The following is an 18098-nucleotide window of genomic DNA, read 5'->3' as shown; positions in this document are numbered from 1 at the left end:
ACACCAATGGTTACATTGATACCTCATGTGTGCCCTATGCTGATTGTTTGCATTGGGGCGTGTATGGCGTTTATTTTTATATTACATTTTATTTCCCAATTTAACATTATGTTATTGGCAGATAACAGGTCCTCTTTATAGAGATACCAGGGGTGTCATGCTTCCGTACACATCGATCCGGTGCCGGGTTTTGTCTCCTGTCCGAATTGATGGGGTTCCTGCCTATCCGCCCTGAACCTATTTATTATTAAGCCTTTGCACCTGTGTGTTCGAGCAACGTGTCACGTGGAAGCTGGACCCCTCTGTTCCTGTGGTGTTCGCCGCCAGCTGAGAATTCCATATTCTGTGTTTTGTTTCATCCCGTCTTTGCTTTCAGTGTTTTTCCCTCAGGCTGTGCATATATGTGTGCATATGTGTGATATAACTATCATCTTTGGCTTCTATCCGTGGATCATTTAATTTCGTGTGGCTGTGTGTATATTTCTCAGCATTTCGCTCTGCACCCTTTGCTCAGCATCTCCCTCTCTCCTGCACTTTACACTTTCTCGCTGTGTCCTCTCCACTGGTGTCCCTTCCTAACCAGCTGCAGTAGGGTTCCTGGTCTCCTGTGCGTACTCTGTGGCCTTCCAGCATGCTTTGTTTGCATTGTGCTTGTACGGGTGTGCTAGAGGGCCGCAATCTGGGGGCTGCCTCACGGTGTAACATCCACACCTCCAGTGGCTCTGATGAAGACTGGGTGGCTTCTTAGATCCTGCAATTCAAGTACACTTCTGTTTGCATGCGGTCATGTTGCTTGCACATCTGTGAGGACTGGTACTCGGGTACACCTGAAACATTGGAGGTGTTGCCTGGTCTGAGTCCAAAGCTGAGGTTGACACTCATACACTCATTCCAGGGACAGCACAGATGTGTGGCTATAGGGAGACCTTGCTTTGCCTCAAGTAATTGCAGAAGCTGGGATGAGCCTCCTCCCGTGCCGGCACTCCCAATGGCGAATGTCTGGAGCTTACACCAGAGCCTTATGCCGCATACACACGATCATTTTTCAGCATGTCGAAAAACAACTTCATCATTAAAACGACGTTGCCTACACACCATCGTTTTTAAAAAATGATCTAGCAAAGCGCGGTGACGTACAACACGTACGACGGCACTATTAAAGGGGAAGTTCCATTCGCCTTGGGGCTGCTTTAGCTGATTCCGTGTTAGTAAAAGACGATTTGCGCTTTTTTGTCTGTTACAGCGTGATGAATGTGCTTACTCCATTATGAACAGTAGTTTTACCAGAACGAGCTCTCCCGTCTCATAACTTACTTCTGAGCATGCACGGGTTAAGTCGTTTTAGCCCACACACGATCGTTTTTTACAACCCGAAAAACGACATAGTTTAAAACGACGTTAAAAAATGCAGCATGTTCGAATTTTTTTTTTTGTCGTTTTTCAGAACCTGAAAAATTATGTGAAGCCCACACACAATCATTTTATATGACGTTTTTGAAAAACTACGTTTTTTTCATGCCGAAAAATTATCGTGTGTACGCGGCATAAGTGGTACACTAAGCAGTTTTGGGTGACCCGGGTACACCTGTTTAGTTATTCCACTGGCCCGCTAGATCTTGAGTTTACAGTCCCAGGTGGTCTTACCCTTTAATCGTGATAAGGGGTCTTTCAGACCCAATTATGTTTGATTAGCTGCATCCTCCAATACAGTAGCTGGGGAATGACGGCTGTCAACCTGAAAGCAACGTAATACACATTGCTTGTGAGTCCATTCGTCGCAGGAGGGATTGGGGAACCGATGTTCTCCGTTAACCTCCTGCTCTAAAAGCGTTGGCAGTTTACCACAGCCCCGGCTCCCTGGAGGAATGGGAGAGCTCAGGAACCACTTCAGGTGTCACGGTTGGTGACAGGGGGATACACCTTTGGAGACCTGAAAAAATGATCAGGTAAGCTCTGGAATTTATAAAGGGCACAATAAAATCTCAAGACTGCCATGGAATGCTGGAGAGAAACATTCTGCCCAGTGTTAAGAATCTGTCTCAGTCACGGGTCATGGATCCTTCAATGGGACAATGACCCTAAACACAAAGCTAAAAAAGCAACCAAGATTGGCTAAGAACAAAACAGACTATTCTTAAGCGGCCTTTTAGGAGTTTGGATCTGAATCCTATTTAACATCTATAAAAAGGAGCTGAAACATGCAGTCTGGAGACGGTACCATTCAAAGCGAGACAGCTGGATCAGTTTGTTCAAGAACAGTGGACCAAACTACCTGGCAGACGCAGAAGTCTCATTGAGGCTGCATTCACACCTGAGCGTAGCGTTTTGTGGCGTTTTTTACCACGATTTGGCGCATCAAAACGCATCGTTTTTTACCGCGATTTGCCGTGACAAAACGCGGCGTTTTTTACAGGTCTAGGGTCACCAATGTAAAACGCTCAAACGCCCAAATTCGAGCGACAAAAAAGGGTCCAGAACTTGTTTGGGCTTCAGGCGTTTGGCGTCAAGCGTTTTGTAGTGGAGATGTGAACTATCTCCATAGAGAATAATGTATTTTTTCCCCCTCTAGCGTTTTGGGGCGTCGCGCTTCAGGCGACAAAACGCTCAGGTGTGAATGCAGCCTGAGAGTTACAGTAAAGCACTTGTTTGCAGTGACTGCCTCCAGAGGTTGTAGAACAAAATATTAGGTTAAAGCAGGCCTTTACCCAAAAAATAAACGAATGCCTCATACACACGACCAGTTTTCCCGTCAGGAAAACTGCCATGACAGCTTTTTACCGGGAAAACTGGCAGTGTATGCTCCATGGCAGTTTTCCCGACAGGAAAAACGCCGGGAATCCCGGCGGGAAAAATGAGAACATGTTCTCTTTTTCCTGACGGTATTCCCGGCGGTCTTTTTCCCAGCAGTTTTCCTATGGGAAACACTGCAGTAGAGCATACACATGGCCGGGTTACCCGGCCAAAGCTCTCATGGCAGTTTTCTTGCCAGGAAAACCGTCTGTGTGTAGGGGGAAAAAGCTGCCGAGCCAGTTCTCGGCTTTCGTAATGCGTGTGTACGGGGCATTACTGTTTTTTCTCTCCCCCCCCCCTCCCTCAGCCTGCTTAGAAGTAAAAAGTTTTGTTTGTTTTTCCCCAGGGAGTCGGTACCTTTTTTTGATGGTACCTGTTTCAACGTCTAGGCAAGCATGATGTTATCTCATGCCTGCAGCATCCTGGGGTAACATCACACATCCTAGGACAGTGATGGTGAACCTTGGCACCCCAGATGTTTTAGAACTATATTTCCCATGATGCTCCACTACAATGTAGAGTGCATGAGCATCATGGGAAATGTAGTTCCAAAACATCTGGGGTGCCAAGGTTCACCATCACTGTCCTAGGAGGTTGCAGGACCAGCACTCATCAATCCCACGTATGTGCAGTGGGGAGCAAGTTGTGAGTAACCATGAAGTGACATCTGGCTCCTGAAACCAAGATGGCAGCACAGAAGAACAAAGACCATGAGAAGCATTGTCTCTGGGGAAGACAGCGCCGCTCTGAACAGGTTGGTATTTGGTTCTTAACAATTTGCAGCTACAGGATTTGTAGCTGTTGATGTTTAATTTCCCCAGACCCTGTGGAAGTTCCTTTTTTAAAGGATAAGTTCACCTATAATTTTACTAAAAATTAAAAGGTGAACTAACTCTAAATATCCTGCCCATCCCCTCAGACCCCACTGCACATAGAAGCAGTGATGCCCCATGCTGCTGGTGTGACAGTTCATACAATGCAAGGCACAGCTCTGGAGTAAATATTAATCATATTGCTCACAATGGAAAGTCCTCATTGTTCAAGGTAACCATACTGCCCAATGAAAAGTAACCATACTGCCCAATGAGAAGTAACCATACTGCCCAATGAGAAGTAACCATACTGCCCAATGAGAAGTAACCATACTGCCCAATGAGAAGTAACCATACTGCCCAATGAGAAGTAACCATACTGCCCAATGAGAAGTAACCATACTGCCCAATGAGAAGTAACCATACTGCCCAATGAGAAGTAACCATACTGCCCAATGAGAAGTAACCATACTGCCCAATGAGAAGTAACCATACTGCCCAATGAGAAGTAACCATACTGCCCAATGAGAAGTAACCATACTGACCAATGAGAAGTAACCATACTGCCCAATGAGAAGTAACCATACTGCCCAATGAGAAGTAACCATACTGCCCAATGAGAAGTAACCATACTGCCCAATGAGAAGTAACCATACTGCCCAATGAGAAGTAACCATACTGCCCAATGAGAAGTAACCATACTGCCCAATGAGAAGTGTGTCTTTCCTCTGGGACACCTTAAAGCAGAATTTTGCAATCTTTTTAATTCATGGGAACCCTCTTTACAATCCTGGTTGCAAAGGCTAAAGTTATTTTTTTTCTACCTTAATACATTCTCCGCATAAGGGTAAAAAAAAAAAAAAAAAAACTTATGATCAGCCCCCCTCTCTTTAAATACATATCTGAGCCAAATCTTGATCTAGTGCTGAGCCAGAGAGAAGCGGTGCCCCCCATTCTCTCCCTCCTCACTGGACTCAGCGAGAGCAGTGGTAGCTATTGGATCATGTTGCAGTCAATCAAATCCAGTGACAAAAGGAGGGGGGGTGGGGGCCGAGCAGCAGATTGTGTGTCAATTGGCAGAATTGAGCCCCGCAGGTGTGCCACAGCCCAGAGCACCCGTGCGGGACCCCAGAAGAGAAGGATCGAAGCCACTCTGTGCAATACCACTGCACAGACCTGGTAAGTATAATATAAAAGGAACCTTTACAATTACTTTCATGTATAGGGAAATCCTTGCTAAATTATGGTGAAACAGTAAAAATTGTAGTGCTTTACGTTGGTGGCCAGTGGAAAAAGTGGTCAGTGTTGTGGTCCGATACACTGGTGGCCAATAGGAGAAGCACCTCTTATATTAATGGTCAATGGGAGAAGCCTTAGATGTGCCCCTCATTGGTCAGCACGGTCATGTGGCTGTGCTGTGCTTTGCCCACTGATCATTATTATAAGAGATCCTTCTCCCATGGGCCACTACACTGACCAGATTTTCAATTGGCCACCAATGTAAAAAGCATTACAATCTTCACCATAATTTAGCAGGGCTCTCCCTATACATGTTGATTGGTGGGAAAAATGTCCCGCCTACACTCAGTTAGAAAGATAAATCAATGGTAACTTGGAGTTAGAAACTCTTTATTGCTCAAGGAACAACCTCTGACGGAACCCTGGTTGAGAAACCCTGAAGGAAGCCTCAGATGTGCTCCTCATTGGTCAGCATGGTCACGTGACTGCGCTGACCAATCGGTGAATGCCATTCTCAGTAGATACTCACTACGGGGCTGATCACCACCATTACTACAAAAAAAAAATAATAAAAAAAAAAACATAAATGCCATAAATCTTTCCCATAGTTTGAAGACGCTATAACTTTTGCGGAAACCAATCAATATACACTTACTGCAAAAATATGTAGAAGAATATATAGCGGCCTAAACTGATGGGAAAAAAAGTTTTTTTTTTTTTTATTTGTTTTTTAAATTGGGATATTTATAGGGTTGTCCCGATACCACTTTTTTAGGACCGAGTACAAGTACCGATACTTTTTTTCAAGTAGTCGCCGATACCGAATACCGATACTTTTTTTAAATGTGTCCCCAAATGCAGCCATGTCCCCCACATATGCAGCCATGTCCCCCTAGCCATGTCCCTCACATATGCAGCCATGTCCCTCACATATGCAGCCATGTCCCTCTAGACATGTCCCTCACGTATGCAGCCATGTCCCTCTAGACATGTCCCTCACGTATGCAGCCATGTCCCTCTAGTCATGTCCCTCACATATGCAGCAATGTCCCTCTAGCCATGTCCCTCACATATGCAGCAATGTCCCTCTAGCCATGTCCCTCACATATGCAGCCATGTCCCTCTAGCCATGTCCCTCACATATGCAGCCATGTCCCTCACATATGCAGCCATGTCCCTCACATATGCAGCCATGTCCCTCACATATGCAGCCATGTCCCTCTAGCCATGTCCCTCTAGCCATGTCCCTCTAGCCATGTCCCTCCAGCCATTTCCCCCATACCTTTGCCGCCGAAAGCCGCCGCATGGAGAAAATCACAGCATTCATTTGAATAGCTGTTTTGCCCGCGCGTATAGACACTCCCCCTTGCTCGGGATTGAACAGATCACGATAACCCATCCAATCCCGGGCAAGGGGGAGTGTCTATACGCGCGGGAACACTATAGCTATTCAAATGAAAGCTGTGATGTTCCCGCTCAGCGTTTAACCCATGCGGCGGCTTTCGATGCAGCGGCGCGATGCGGCGGCAGGGGGGGGGGGGGGAGTATTCTATTTAGGTATCGGGGGTATATGCGCGAGTACGAGTACTCCCGCAAATACTCGGTATCGGTCCCGATACCGATACTGGTATCGGTATCTGGACAACCCTAGATATTTACTATAGCAAAAAGTAAAAGATGTGTGGGGGATTTACTAAAGCTGGTGTACACAGAATCTGGTGCAGCCGTGCACAGTAACCAATCAGCTTCTAATTTCAGCTTTTTCAAATAGGCGTCGACAATAAAACCTAGTTGCGGATTGGTTACCATGCATAGCTGCAGCAGGTTCTGTGTGCACCAGCTGTAGTAAATCTCCCCCATTGCGTTTTTTTCAGAATTGTCGCTTTATCTTTGTTTATAGCCCAAAAAATAAAAACCGCAGAGGTGATCAAATACCACCAAAGGAAATCTCTATTTGTGAGGAAAAGGGGACGTTAATTTTGTTTGGGTACAACGTCATACGACCGCGCAATTGTCAGTTAAAGCGACGCAGTGCCGTATCGCAAAAAATGGCCCCAAATCTTCCGGGGCTGAAGCGGTTAAAATGTTCAAAAACAAAGTCTGATGTTTATTATATATATATATATATATGAAACAAATAATGATGGGTGCCAATTCAGATGTTTTGTGTACCATATATGTGTTACTTGTCTAGCTGGTGATGTTTGTTTTTGAAAATTTGTCAATAAAACGTTTAGTAAACCAAAAGGTCAGCCCTATAGCAGTTTTACTGTTTCATGCGCTGGATCACACACACACACACACACACACACCACACATATATTATAATTATATATATATATATATATATATATATATATATATATATATATATATACACACACACACAATAACTCACAAAAGTGAGTACACCCCTCACATTTTTGTAAATATTTTATTATATCTTTTCATGTGACAACACTGAAGAAATGACACTTTGCTACAATGTAAAGTAATGAGTGTACAGCTTGTATAACAGGGTACATTTGCTGTCCCGTCTAAACTACTGGCAACAAAAGTGAGTACACCCAAGTACAAATTTGTCCCAAAGTGTCATAATTTTGTGTGGCCACCATTATTTTCCAGCACTGCTTTAACCCTCTTGGGCATGGAGTTCACCATAGCTTCACAGGTTGCCACTGGAGTCCTCTTCCACTCCTCCATGATGCTCCTCCACCTTCCATTTGAAGATGCCTCACAGATGCTCAATAAGGTTTAGGTCTGGAGACATGTTTGGCCAGTCCATCACCTTTACCCTCAGCTTCTTTAGCAAGGCAGTGGTCATCTCGAAGGTGTGTTTGGGGTCTTTTTTATGATGGAATACTGCCCTGTGGCCCAGTCTCCATAGGGAGGGGATCATGCTCTGCTTCAGTATGTCACAGTACATGTTGGCATTTATAGTTCCCTCAATGAACTGTAGCTCCCCAGGCAAGACACACTTTGTTCTCCTTGCCTGGTTGCCGTCACACACGCCTGACACCATCTGAAACAAATACGTTTATCTTGGTCTCATCAGACCACAGCACAGTTATCCATGTCCTTAGTCTGCTTGTCTTCAGGCTTTCTTGTGCATAATCTTTGGCTTCCTTCTGGGACGACAGCCATGCAGACCGATTTAATGCAAGGTAAGGCGTATGGTCTGAGCACTGACAGACTGACCCCCCCACATATGTTTTTTTCCCCAAAGACAACCTCTGGATATGACGCTGAGCACGTGCACTTAACGTCTTTGGTTGACCATGGTGAGGCCTGTTCTGAGTGGAACTGTTAAACTGCTGTATGGTCTTGGCCATCGTGCTGCAGCTCAGTTTCATGGTCTTGGCAATCTTCGTATAGCCTAGGCCATCTTTATGTAGAGCATTTTTTTCAGATCCTCAGAGAGTTCTTTGCCATGAGGTGCCATGTTGAACCTCCAGTGACCAGTATGAGAGAGTGAGAGCGATAACAACAAATTTAACACACCTGCTCCCCATTCACACCTGAGATCCTGTACTAATGAGTCACATGACCCCAGGGAGGGAAAGTTGCTAATTGGGCCAAATTTAGACATTTTCATTTAGGGGTGTACTCACTTCTTTTGCCAGCAGTTTAGACATTAATGGTTGTGTGTTAGTGTAAATTTACTATCCCCTCAAAATAACATTCATTATACAAGCTGTACACTCACTTCTTTACGTTGTAGCAAAGTGTCATTTCTTCAGTGTTGTCACAAGAAAAGATATAAAATATTTACAAAAATGTGAGGGGTGTACTCACTTTTGTGAGATACTGTATATACATGATCCAACACTTCCGCGTAGGGGGGCACGCATGCACGCTGTGAGCGGACTGCTTCCAGTGTGATTACACACAGCAGAAGCTGATCAGCAGGTGCACAGTACCCAATGTCCTCCGGCACCTGTCGAATGTTAGGCAGAGAGACAGAACTGTGATCTGCCTATAAAGACGAGGCACATCGCTGTTCCGACAGGAGGGAAGGGATGGAATTTGAGTCCCTGCAAAGCAAGAAATAAATTACATCTCTTGCTCTAGTAAACGCACCTCCCACAGTGTAGTAAAACATTGGTTAGGCACACAGTTAACCCTTTGAGTGCCCCTGATGTTAACCCCTTCCCAGCCAGCGTCATTAGTACAGTGACAGTGCATTTTTTTTAGCGCTGGTCCCCAAAAAGTGTCAAAAGTGTCAGAATGTCCACCGTAAGATTGCAGTCCTGCTATAAGTAGCCGATCGCCATTACTAGTAAAAAATAAATATCCTGTAGTTTGTAGACGCTATAACTTTTGTGCATACCCAAATATACGCTTATTGGTTTGTTTGGTTCTTTTACCAAGATTATATAGCAGAATACATATTGGCCTAAATGAAAGAAAAATGTTTTTTGATTGAAAATGTCTTATAGCAGAAAGTAAAATAATAACGTTTTTTTTTTATTAATTGTCGGTTTTAATTTTTGTTTATAGCACAAAAAAAAATTAAAAACACAGAGGTGATCAAATACCACCAAAAGAAAGTTCTATTTATGGGGGGAAAAAAATTGGGGTACAAAGTCGCATGACCGTGCAATTGTCAGTTGAAGTAATGCAAAAAAAAATGGCCTGGTCATAAAGGGGGGGGGGGTAAATCTTTGGGAGGTCAAGCGTTATATATAGAACAAATAATGATCTGTGTCAATTCTGTGGTTTTGTGTACCATCTAATGCAGGGGTGCCCAACCAGTGGCCCAGGGGCCACATTTGGCCCAGGGAGCCCTCTGATGTGGCTAGTGACCTCCCTGCTCTGGGATGGTGGGTTGGCATAAGCCGATTCTTCATGTATAGCGCCAACTCCCGTCACAGTTGGAGTGATACCAAATGCTCTCTGCCTGGCACAGCAACAGCTGGTGATACTTGAATGGAAGACTGTTACTAAAGGTAAGTTTAATACTAAAATCACAACGTATATATGGACATATCTGTTCTGCAGTGGTTACTGGGCTGCTTTCAAACTGATCCGCAGGTGCGGGTTCCCTTCACTGAGCCATAGACCTGTTATTACCTGTAAGTTGGTGCACTTCAGAAAGTGCACCACACCTGCAGGATATATTAGAAGTCTAAGGAAAGCCACAGGTGCACTGCTTTGCACCCTCAGTGTGGGTATACCGCAGCGCATCAGTGTGAAAGCAGCCTTAGGCCCCTTTGACACAATCAGTCCGACCCAATTGGATCCTCTATTCACTTCTATTGAGCCACAGATGTAAAACGACTTGTGGCCGTTTACACCCACCTACCTCTAATTCGATCTGCTAAAAAAAAAAAAAAAACAGAAGGGGGAATCCGTCCCCTTCCACCTGGGCAGATCAGATTGGAGGACCAATAAAGTAGCGTGGGCTGTGCCCTTGTCTGCTCAGCATATGCATGGACCTGTCATCTGCCTGCTCTGTTCATTGTGGCCCACGACTGGTTACCAAGGGCCAAATCCTCAGCCAGGCGGCGTAACTTAACTTTTTCCATTTAAGTTACACTGCCGCAAATTTCCCAAGTTAGTGCCCGATCCACAAAGCACTTACCTTGGAATTTGCAGCGGTGTAACTTAAATTCCGCCGGCGCAAGGCGTTCCTCTTCAAATGGGGTGATTCCCATTTAAATGAGGCGCGCTCCCGCGCTGGCCGTACTGCGCATGCTCGTGACGCATTTCCCGACGTGCATAGTGCGAAATTACGTTAAGCCGAGCTTTGTGGATCGCGACGGGTCAATAAAGTTGCGTCGGGAAAAAAAAAAGATACGGCGAAAAAAAAAAAATTCAAAACAAGAAAAAAATCACGTCGCTGGACAGAAGGGTCTGCTTTTACATGGTGTACTAACTTTACACTTTGTAAAAGCAGCCCTAATTTTGCGTTTGCAAACTAAAACTTACGGAGAAAAAACGAAGCTGAAAAGCTTCGTGGATCTCCGCAAGTGCTAATTTGCATACCCGAGGCGGCATTTCGACACGAAATGCCCCCAGCGGCGGATGCAGTACTGCATCCTAAGATCCGGCAGTGTAAGTCTCTTACACATGCCGGATCTTCTGCCTAACTATGGAAAACTGATTCTGTGGATCAGTTCCATAGTTAGAAACAGGGATACGACGGCGTAACAGTAGTTACGCCGGCGTATCCCTTTTGAGGATTTGGCCCCAAGTCGCTTAGATGGTGATGTTTGCTTTTGTTTTTGTTATTTGTCAATAAAACATTTTGTAAACAAAAAAAAAAAATAATGGTTGCCAAATTACTTTGTTCAGATTTTACAGAAAGTTAGGCGTTTCCTTTATTTTTCATATAAAGGAAACCAACCAATGTGCCCACCTCTATACAAGTAATCAGGTAGACCCTTACACTGAGTTTATGAAGGATACCAACCAATGTGCCCACCTCTGTATAACTAATTAGGGAGACCCTTACACTGAGTTTAAGAAGTATATTATACCAACGAACGTGCCCACCTCTGTATAACTAATCAGGTAGACACTTAGGGCCAGATCCACGTACCTCAGCGCATCTTTCCGTCAGGCGTAGCGTATCTCTGATACACTACGCCGCCGTAACTTACAGAGTATTTTCTGTATCCTAAAAGAATTTGTGCCGTAAGTTACGGCGGCGTAGTGTAACTTTGTTGGCGTAAGGGCGCGCAATTCAAATGGATGAGATGGGGGCGTGTTTTATGTCAATACGGCTTGACCCGACGTAAATGGCCTTTTTTTTTAACAGCGAATGCGCCGTCCGTGGGGGTATCCCAGTGCGCATGCTCCAAATTAACCAGCAACAAGCCAATGCTTTCGACGTGAACATAATTCTACGCAAAGCCCTATTCGCGAACGACTTACGCAAACGACGTAAGATTTTCAAAATTCGACCGGGGAACGACGTCCATACTTAACATTGAGTACGCCTCATATAGCAGGGGTAACTTTACGCCGGAAAAAAGCCTTACGGAAACGACGTAAAAAAATGCCCCGGCCGGACGTACGTTTGTGGATTCGCGTATCTAGCTAATTTGCATATTCGACGCGGAAATCGACGGAAGCGCCACCTAGCGGCCAGCGTAAATATGCACCTTAGATCCGACGGCGTACTAAGACGTACGCCAGTCGGATCTAGCCCAGCTTCAGGCATATCTTGTTTTGTGGATACAAAACAAAGATACGCCGGAGCAACCTAGCAGTTACGCGGCGTATCAATAGATACGCCAGTGTAACTGCTTCGTGGATCTGGCCCTTACACTGAGTTTATGAAGGATACCAACCAATGTGCCCACCTCTGTATAACTAGTCAGGTAGACCCTTACACTAAGTTTATGAAGGATACCAACCAATGTGCCCACCTCTGTATAACTAGTCAGGTAGACCCTTAAGCCCCGTACACACAATCAGAAAATCGTATGGAAAAATACCACTTTCGAATCGATCGTACAATAATCGGATCGTAAGTACACAGCTTTCGAGAGCCGATCATGACAGTTCATCCGATATTATTCCATTGGACAAGCATGAAAAATTTGCACAATGCCAGATGGTACAATTTTCATTTAATCAGTACAGCGATCGTTCAAAAATACAAATGCATTATGAACACATGATATCACTTCGGAATTGTTATTCTGTCGCACAGAAATTTTCGTGACTTTAGTAAACTGATCAGATTCGATCTGAGATGAACATGCAAAAAAAAAAAAAAAACAGACGATCATTCGTCCGATAATCTCATTGGCCCGGATTCTCGTACGAGTTACGCCGGCGTATCTCCAGATACACGGTCGTTACTCTGAGTCCGAGCCGTCGTATCTATGCGCCGGATTCTTAGAATCAGTTACACATAGATTTGTATTAGATCCGACCGGCGTAAGTCTCTTACGCCGTCAGATCTTAACTGCATATTTACCCTGGCCGCTAGGAGCGTGTACGCCGATTTACACCTAGAAATATGTAAATCAGCTAGATACACCAATTCACGAACGTAGGCCCGGCCGACGCAGTACAGATACGCCGTTTACGTTAGGCTTTTCCCGGCGTAAAGTTACCCCTGCTATATGAGGCGTACCAATGTTAAGTATGGACGTCGTTCCAGCGTCGAATTTTGAAAATTGTGGTTCGCGAATAGGGCTGGGCGTCATTTACGTTCACGTCGAAAGCATTGGCTTCTTGCGTGTTAATTTGGAGCATGTGCACTGGGATACTTTCACGGGCGGTGCATGCGCCGTTCGTAAAAAGCGTCATTTACGTGGGGTCACATTAAATTTAAATAACACATGCCCACATCTACCACAATTGAATTAGGCGGGCTTACGCCGGCCTATTTACGCTACGCCACCGCAACTTTAGTTTGAGAATACGGCACTTGCCTGTCAAAGTTGCGGAGGCGTAACGTAAATAGGATACGTTACGCCCGCACAAAGATACGCGATTCTACGTGAATCCGGGCCTCTGTCTGTACCGGGCATTACACTTGGGTTATAAAGGATACCAACCAATGTTCCCACCTCTGTATAACTAGTCAGGTAGACCCTTAAGCCTGGTACACAAGATGAGATTATTGGACAAATGATCGTTCATTTTTTTGCTTGCTAATCTCATTTCGAAAATTAAAAGTTCACTAAAAGTTATGAAAATTCTCGTACAACAGAATAAAACAAAAAAAATAAAAATCGGAAGTGATGTAATGTGTTGTAGTGTATTTGTATTGTATTTTCGAATGACAACTGTACTGAGGCTGGGTTCACACTTGTGCCATCACAGACATCGCATGCGATTTGCACCGCATTGCTGTGTAGCAAGAAGAAATGTCATCAGCACACCAAGGATTCCTTGAAAGGGTCCAAAGTTTTATCCCGTGGTCCCATGGGGCCACTTGTCTGATGAAGGGGCCCTGCGTGGCTCCGAAACATTGCTGTATATTTATTATAGGACCACGGAATAAAGCTTAGGGACCATTTCAAGGAATCCTTGGTGTGCTGATGACATTTCTTCACTTTAATTATCCACGTTTTCCAGCCTATGGTCATTACAGCACCCAGCATCACTGTCGATTTTCTTGAATGTGTGCGTGGGGAGGATTGCGTTTGCATTGCTGTACTGATCACATGCAATGTGAATTCAGCCATACAAAATGCATGACTGAAATCGCATCGCTTTCGCACCAAAACGGGTGCAGGACCCTTTTATTGGTCCGCACTGGAATTGGATCGCATGTGTTCACACCTATGCAATCCGATTCCTGTACAATTTATCGGTTCGCACTGCGATCTGGGGGGGGTGTCATTAACTTTGCATTGACGCCTGCAGCCGTTCGCAGTTGTCATAATATCGAATGAATAGTCGTGATCGGCTCTCGAAAAGCTCTGTACTAACAAGTCGATTATCGTATGATTTTTTTTTTTTTCGGACAAATTTCTGATCGAGTGTACGGGGCTTAAAGGGGTTGTAAACCCTCCTGTCAATCAAATCCAATGACGCGGCCGTCGGAGAGCAGGGCCGAGTCCTGCATTCGGTGGCTATGGATGCCAAATGATGACTCGGGAACATGCCCGCAAGGTAACCCCCTTGAGAGAGCGCTTCTCCTAGGGGGTTATCTATTGTGGAGAGGAGCCACGAGAGCTGCCGAGGGACCCCAGAAGAGGTGGATCGGGACCACACTGTGCAAAACGAACTGCACAGTGGAGGTAAGTATGACATGTTTGATATTTAAAAAAAAAAAAAAATCAAACCTTTAGTAAACCTGTATAACCAGTCTACCTGACTCGTTATACAGAGGTGGGCACATTGGTTGGTATCCTTCATAAACTGACAGATCATCCATTTTTTGTATACCAGTCGTACATCGAACATGAAGAGCTTACTAAAGTTATGAAAATTCTCGTATGACAGAATAAAAAATAAAATTGGAAGTGATGTCATGTGTTGCAGTGTATTTGTATTGTGTATTTGTATTGTAATTTTGGACGACAACTGTACTGATTGAACAAAAATTGTACAATCTGGTATCGTACGAGAATCATTTTTGTGCTTGTCCGATTGGAAAAACTGTTGTGATCGGCTCTCGAAAGCATCCTATGCATTAAGGTGAAAAAACTTCTGTCAGTCAGTGGCCCCCCAGCCCCCTGTTTTACTCACCTCAGCCCCGGAATGTCCCACGCCGAGGACACGCAGTCTCTCTGCCCGGGGTTCTCGGCTCTTCATTGGATAGATTGATAGCAGCGCAGCCATTGGCTACCACTGCTGTCAACCAAATACAATAACGCAGGGGGTGGGCCGAGTCCTGCATTTGGCAGCTATGAACGCCGAATGATGGATTCGGGAGCGCACCTGCAAGGTAACCCCTCCCCGGGATAGAACTTCTCCTAGGGGGTTATCTGATGCAGGGAGGAGCCACGAGAGCCGCCGAGGGACCACCGAACAGGATAATTGGGGCCACTCTGTGCAAAATGAGCTACACAGTGGAGGTAAGTATGACATGTTTGTTATTAGAAAAAAAAATAAAACCTTAAGAGCCGGTTCACACTGGGGCGACTCGTCCCATTCTATTCAATAGAACCGTTCTAATAGGAGCGGCGTAAGTCGCTCCGACTTAGAAAAAGGTTCTTGTACAATTTCGGGGGGAGGATCAGGGCGATTTGCATTGACTTCTATACAGAAGTCATTTTGCTAATCGCCTCTGAAGTCGTCTTCAGGCCGTCTTGCCGAGTCGCCCCCGAAGTCGTGCCGCTGCAGTGTGAACCGGCTCTTAGTGTCACTTTAAGGGTCTACCTGACTAGTTATACAGAGGGGGGCACATTGGTTGTTATCCTTCATAAACTGATAGATCATCCGTTTTTTTTTTTTTTTTGCATGCTAGTCATACATCTAACATGAAGAGCTTACTAAAGTTATGAAAATTCTCGTATGACAGAATACAAAAAATAAATAAATCGGAAGTGATGTCATGTGTTGTAGTGTATTTGTATTGTATTTTCAGACAACAACTGTACTGATTAAACAAGAATCATTTTTGTGCTTGTCCTATTGGCTAAACTGTCGTGACCGGCTCTCGAAAGCTCTGTACAAATGATGCGATTATCATACGATCGCAATATTTTTCGTACGATTTCCGGATTGTGTGCACGAGCCGTTCGTTTACGATCGTCAAGTGTGACTGCAGTGTGTGTGTGTGTCACAAGTTGTCGTACTGTACAGGTATGTGTCCTGTAGTCAGGGGTTGTCACGTGATCAGGAAGGTGTCCCCATGTCATGTTGGGGGGCAGAGGAGCCACCAGTCCAGTACGATGATCGGAGCATCCCTGAGCTGATGGGGCATGGCAAGGGTGACCATGTGGCTCTTCTCAAGGGTGATCATCACCCTGGTCCTGGCCCATAGATGATCACACAGCCCACCCTCCATGTATTTATAATGATGACACACTTTCCTGATCAGCCCTCTCCCAGCACTGTATATATTATATATATATGATGACAAAACAGAGCTACACACCTTCAGGCCAAACGGTGAGAGAATACACAGAGCTGTCACAGAATACACAGCACTTTCCCCAGCCATTCATCCCCATTAATTCCGATCCTGCCGGGAATTATCCAGCATGACGCGGTCTGCTCACCTGAGATCACACACACAGTCCAGGAGGAAGTCAATAGAAACAGAAGCAAGCCAAACACAAGATGCTACTCAACCGATTCGGTACAGGTTTATATCCCCGCCCCCTACACCCGCCTCCATTCACGGCAAGCCCCGCCCCCCGTGTGTCAGCCTCAGCCGAAGAGTGGTGTGATCGGGGTTACTTCAGTGCGTTCACACTATAGCTCCGCCCCGGGAACCGGCGAGCTCTCGGGCGCTGATTGCTCAGGGCTGGCCAATAGGAGGCCGCGCTGGGCCGCGCCTACATCCATCGTCCGAGCTCTCAGAGCGAGTCTACCAATGGGAGGAGGTGGGCGGGGCGGAGCTGTCATCCTGCCACTATCCTAAATATGTGTCGGCCAAATAGCAGCCCCTGTGTGACGTCACGTGTCTGGCGGAAAGGTTACCTGGGTGTATGTACACAGTCACTGAGGAGGGGGAGATCGGAAGTGATAGACATGAATGGAGCCCCTATAGATCTCTGCATTGCACAGTGTGTGACCTCATCCATTATGAGACCTCATCCATTGTGTGACCTCATCCATTATGTTACCTCATCCAGTGTGTGACCTCATCCATTGTGTGACCTCATCCAGTGTGTGACCTCATCCATTGTGTGACCTCATCCATTGTGTGACCTCATCCAGTGTGTGACCTCATCCATTGTGTGACCTCATCCAGTGTGTGACCTCATCCATTGTGTGACCTCATCCATTGTGTGACCTCATCCAGTGTGTGACCTCATCCATTGTGTGACCTCATCCAGTGTGTGACCTCATCTAGTGTGTGAACTCCATTGAGAAATTGCATGTATTCATAAATGTCCAATAAGGAACGCAGTGCAAAAAAAAGGAAACGTTCGGTGCGCATTTCAAGCACCGCGCACAAATGCGCTGCCCCTGCCAGATGCGTTCAGGACAGGTGCCATTGACCCCCCAAACGCATCTCGTAATCGCAGCACGTTTGCGGCCATCCAGCTGCATGGTACCGCCTGCACTGCTTTATGCCTGTCCAACGCGTTTGGCAGCCCGTTGGCACATCAACAGACAGTCAATACCGGAACACATAGGACTGCACACGTTCCAGTGCGAATCGCTCCTGGAGGATTTTTTTTTTCGCCACGTCCAATCAGGTGCATTTTTAAACGCATATGCAAGAAAGATGAATGTACATTAATAAGCCTGGTTTACATCATTGTGGTGCCTTTATGTGCGTTTTAACAACTTCAATACCGCGCACTTTCACCCCCTTCCTGCCCAGGCCAATTTTCAGCACTGTCGCACTTTGAAGGACAATTGCGCCGTCGTGCAACACTACCTAAATTACATTTTTATCCTTTTTTTTAGACAGTTTAAGACGGTTTAAGAGCTCTAGGGGGCGCGTGCACACGCGCCAGCAAAGCCAGAGCCGATGCGTGTGGCTGGCGGCCGCAATGTCTGCCGGCCACCAGCGATCGCTCCACAGAGAGACAGAATTGTGATCTGTCAATGTAAACAGACAGATCCCCGTTCTGACAGGGGAGGAGAGACAGATCTGCTGTTCCTAGTGATTAGGAACAGCGATTTCTCTCCTCCTCTGGTCAGTCCCATCCCCCACAGTTA

General features: G+C 45.6%; 1 protein-coding gene across 3 annotated transcripts in view; it reads right to left on the bottom strand.

Annotated features, from left to right (window-relative positions):
* ACACA (acetyl-CoA carboxylase alpha) overlaps positions 1 to 16580 on the bottom strand; it is a 510335-nt gene extending 493755 nt beyond the window's left edge. The window contains exon 1 of one of the 3 annotated variants that reach the window (XM_040337823.1): positions 16481 to 16580. Coding sequence is in view for 1 of the 3 variants with exons in the window: in XM_040337822.1 (XP_040193756.1) it covers positions 16357 to 16432 (76 nt within the window). In the remaining 2 variants the exon portion in view is untranslated. Of the gene's footprint in view, positions 1 to 16356 lie in introns of all 3 variants that reach the window. The other 2 variants (XM_040337822.1, XM_040337824.1) reach the window with 2 other exon arrangements.
* Between the last annotated feature and the right edge of the window lie 1518 nt (positions 16581 to 18098).

The sequence above is a fragment of the Rana temporaria genome, chromosome 2, assembly GCF_905171775.1.
Source record: "Rana temporaria chromosome 2, aRanTem1.1, whole genome shotgun sequence".
Classification (NCBI taxonomy): domain Eukaryota; kingdom Metazoa; phylum Chordata; class Amphibia; order Anura; family Ranidae; genus Rana; species Rana temporaria.
Note: the sequence above shows the minus strand (reverse complement) of the source record. Positions and strands in the feature narration are given on the sequence as shown.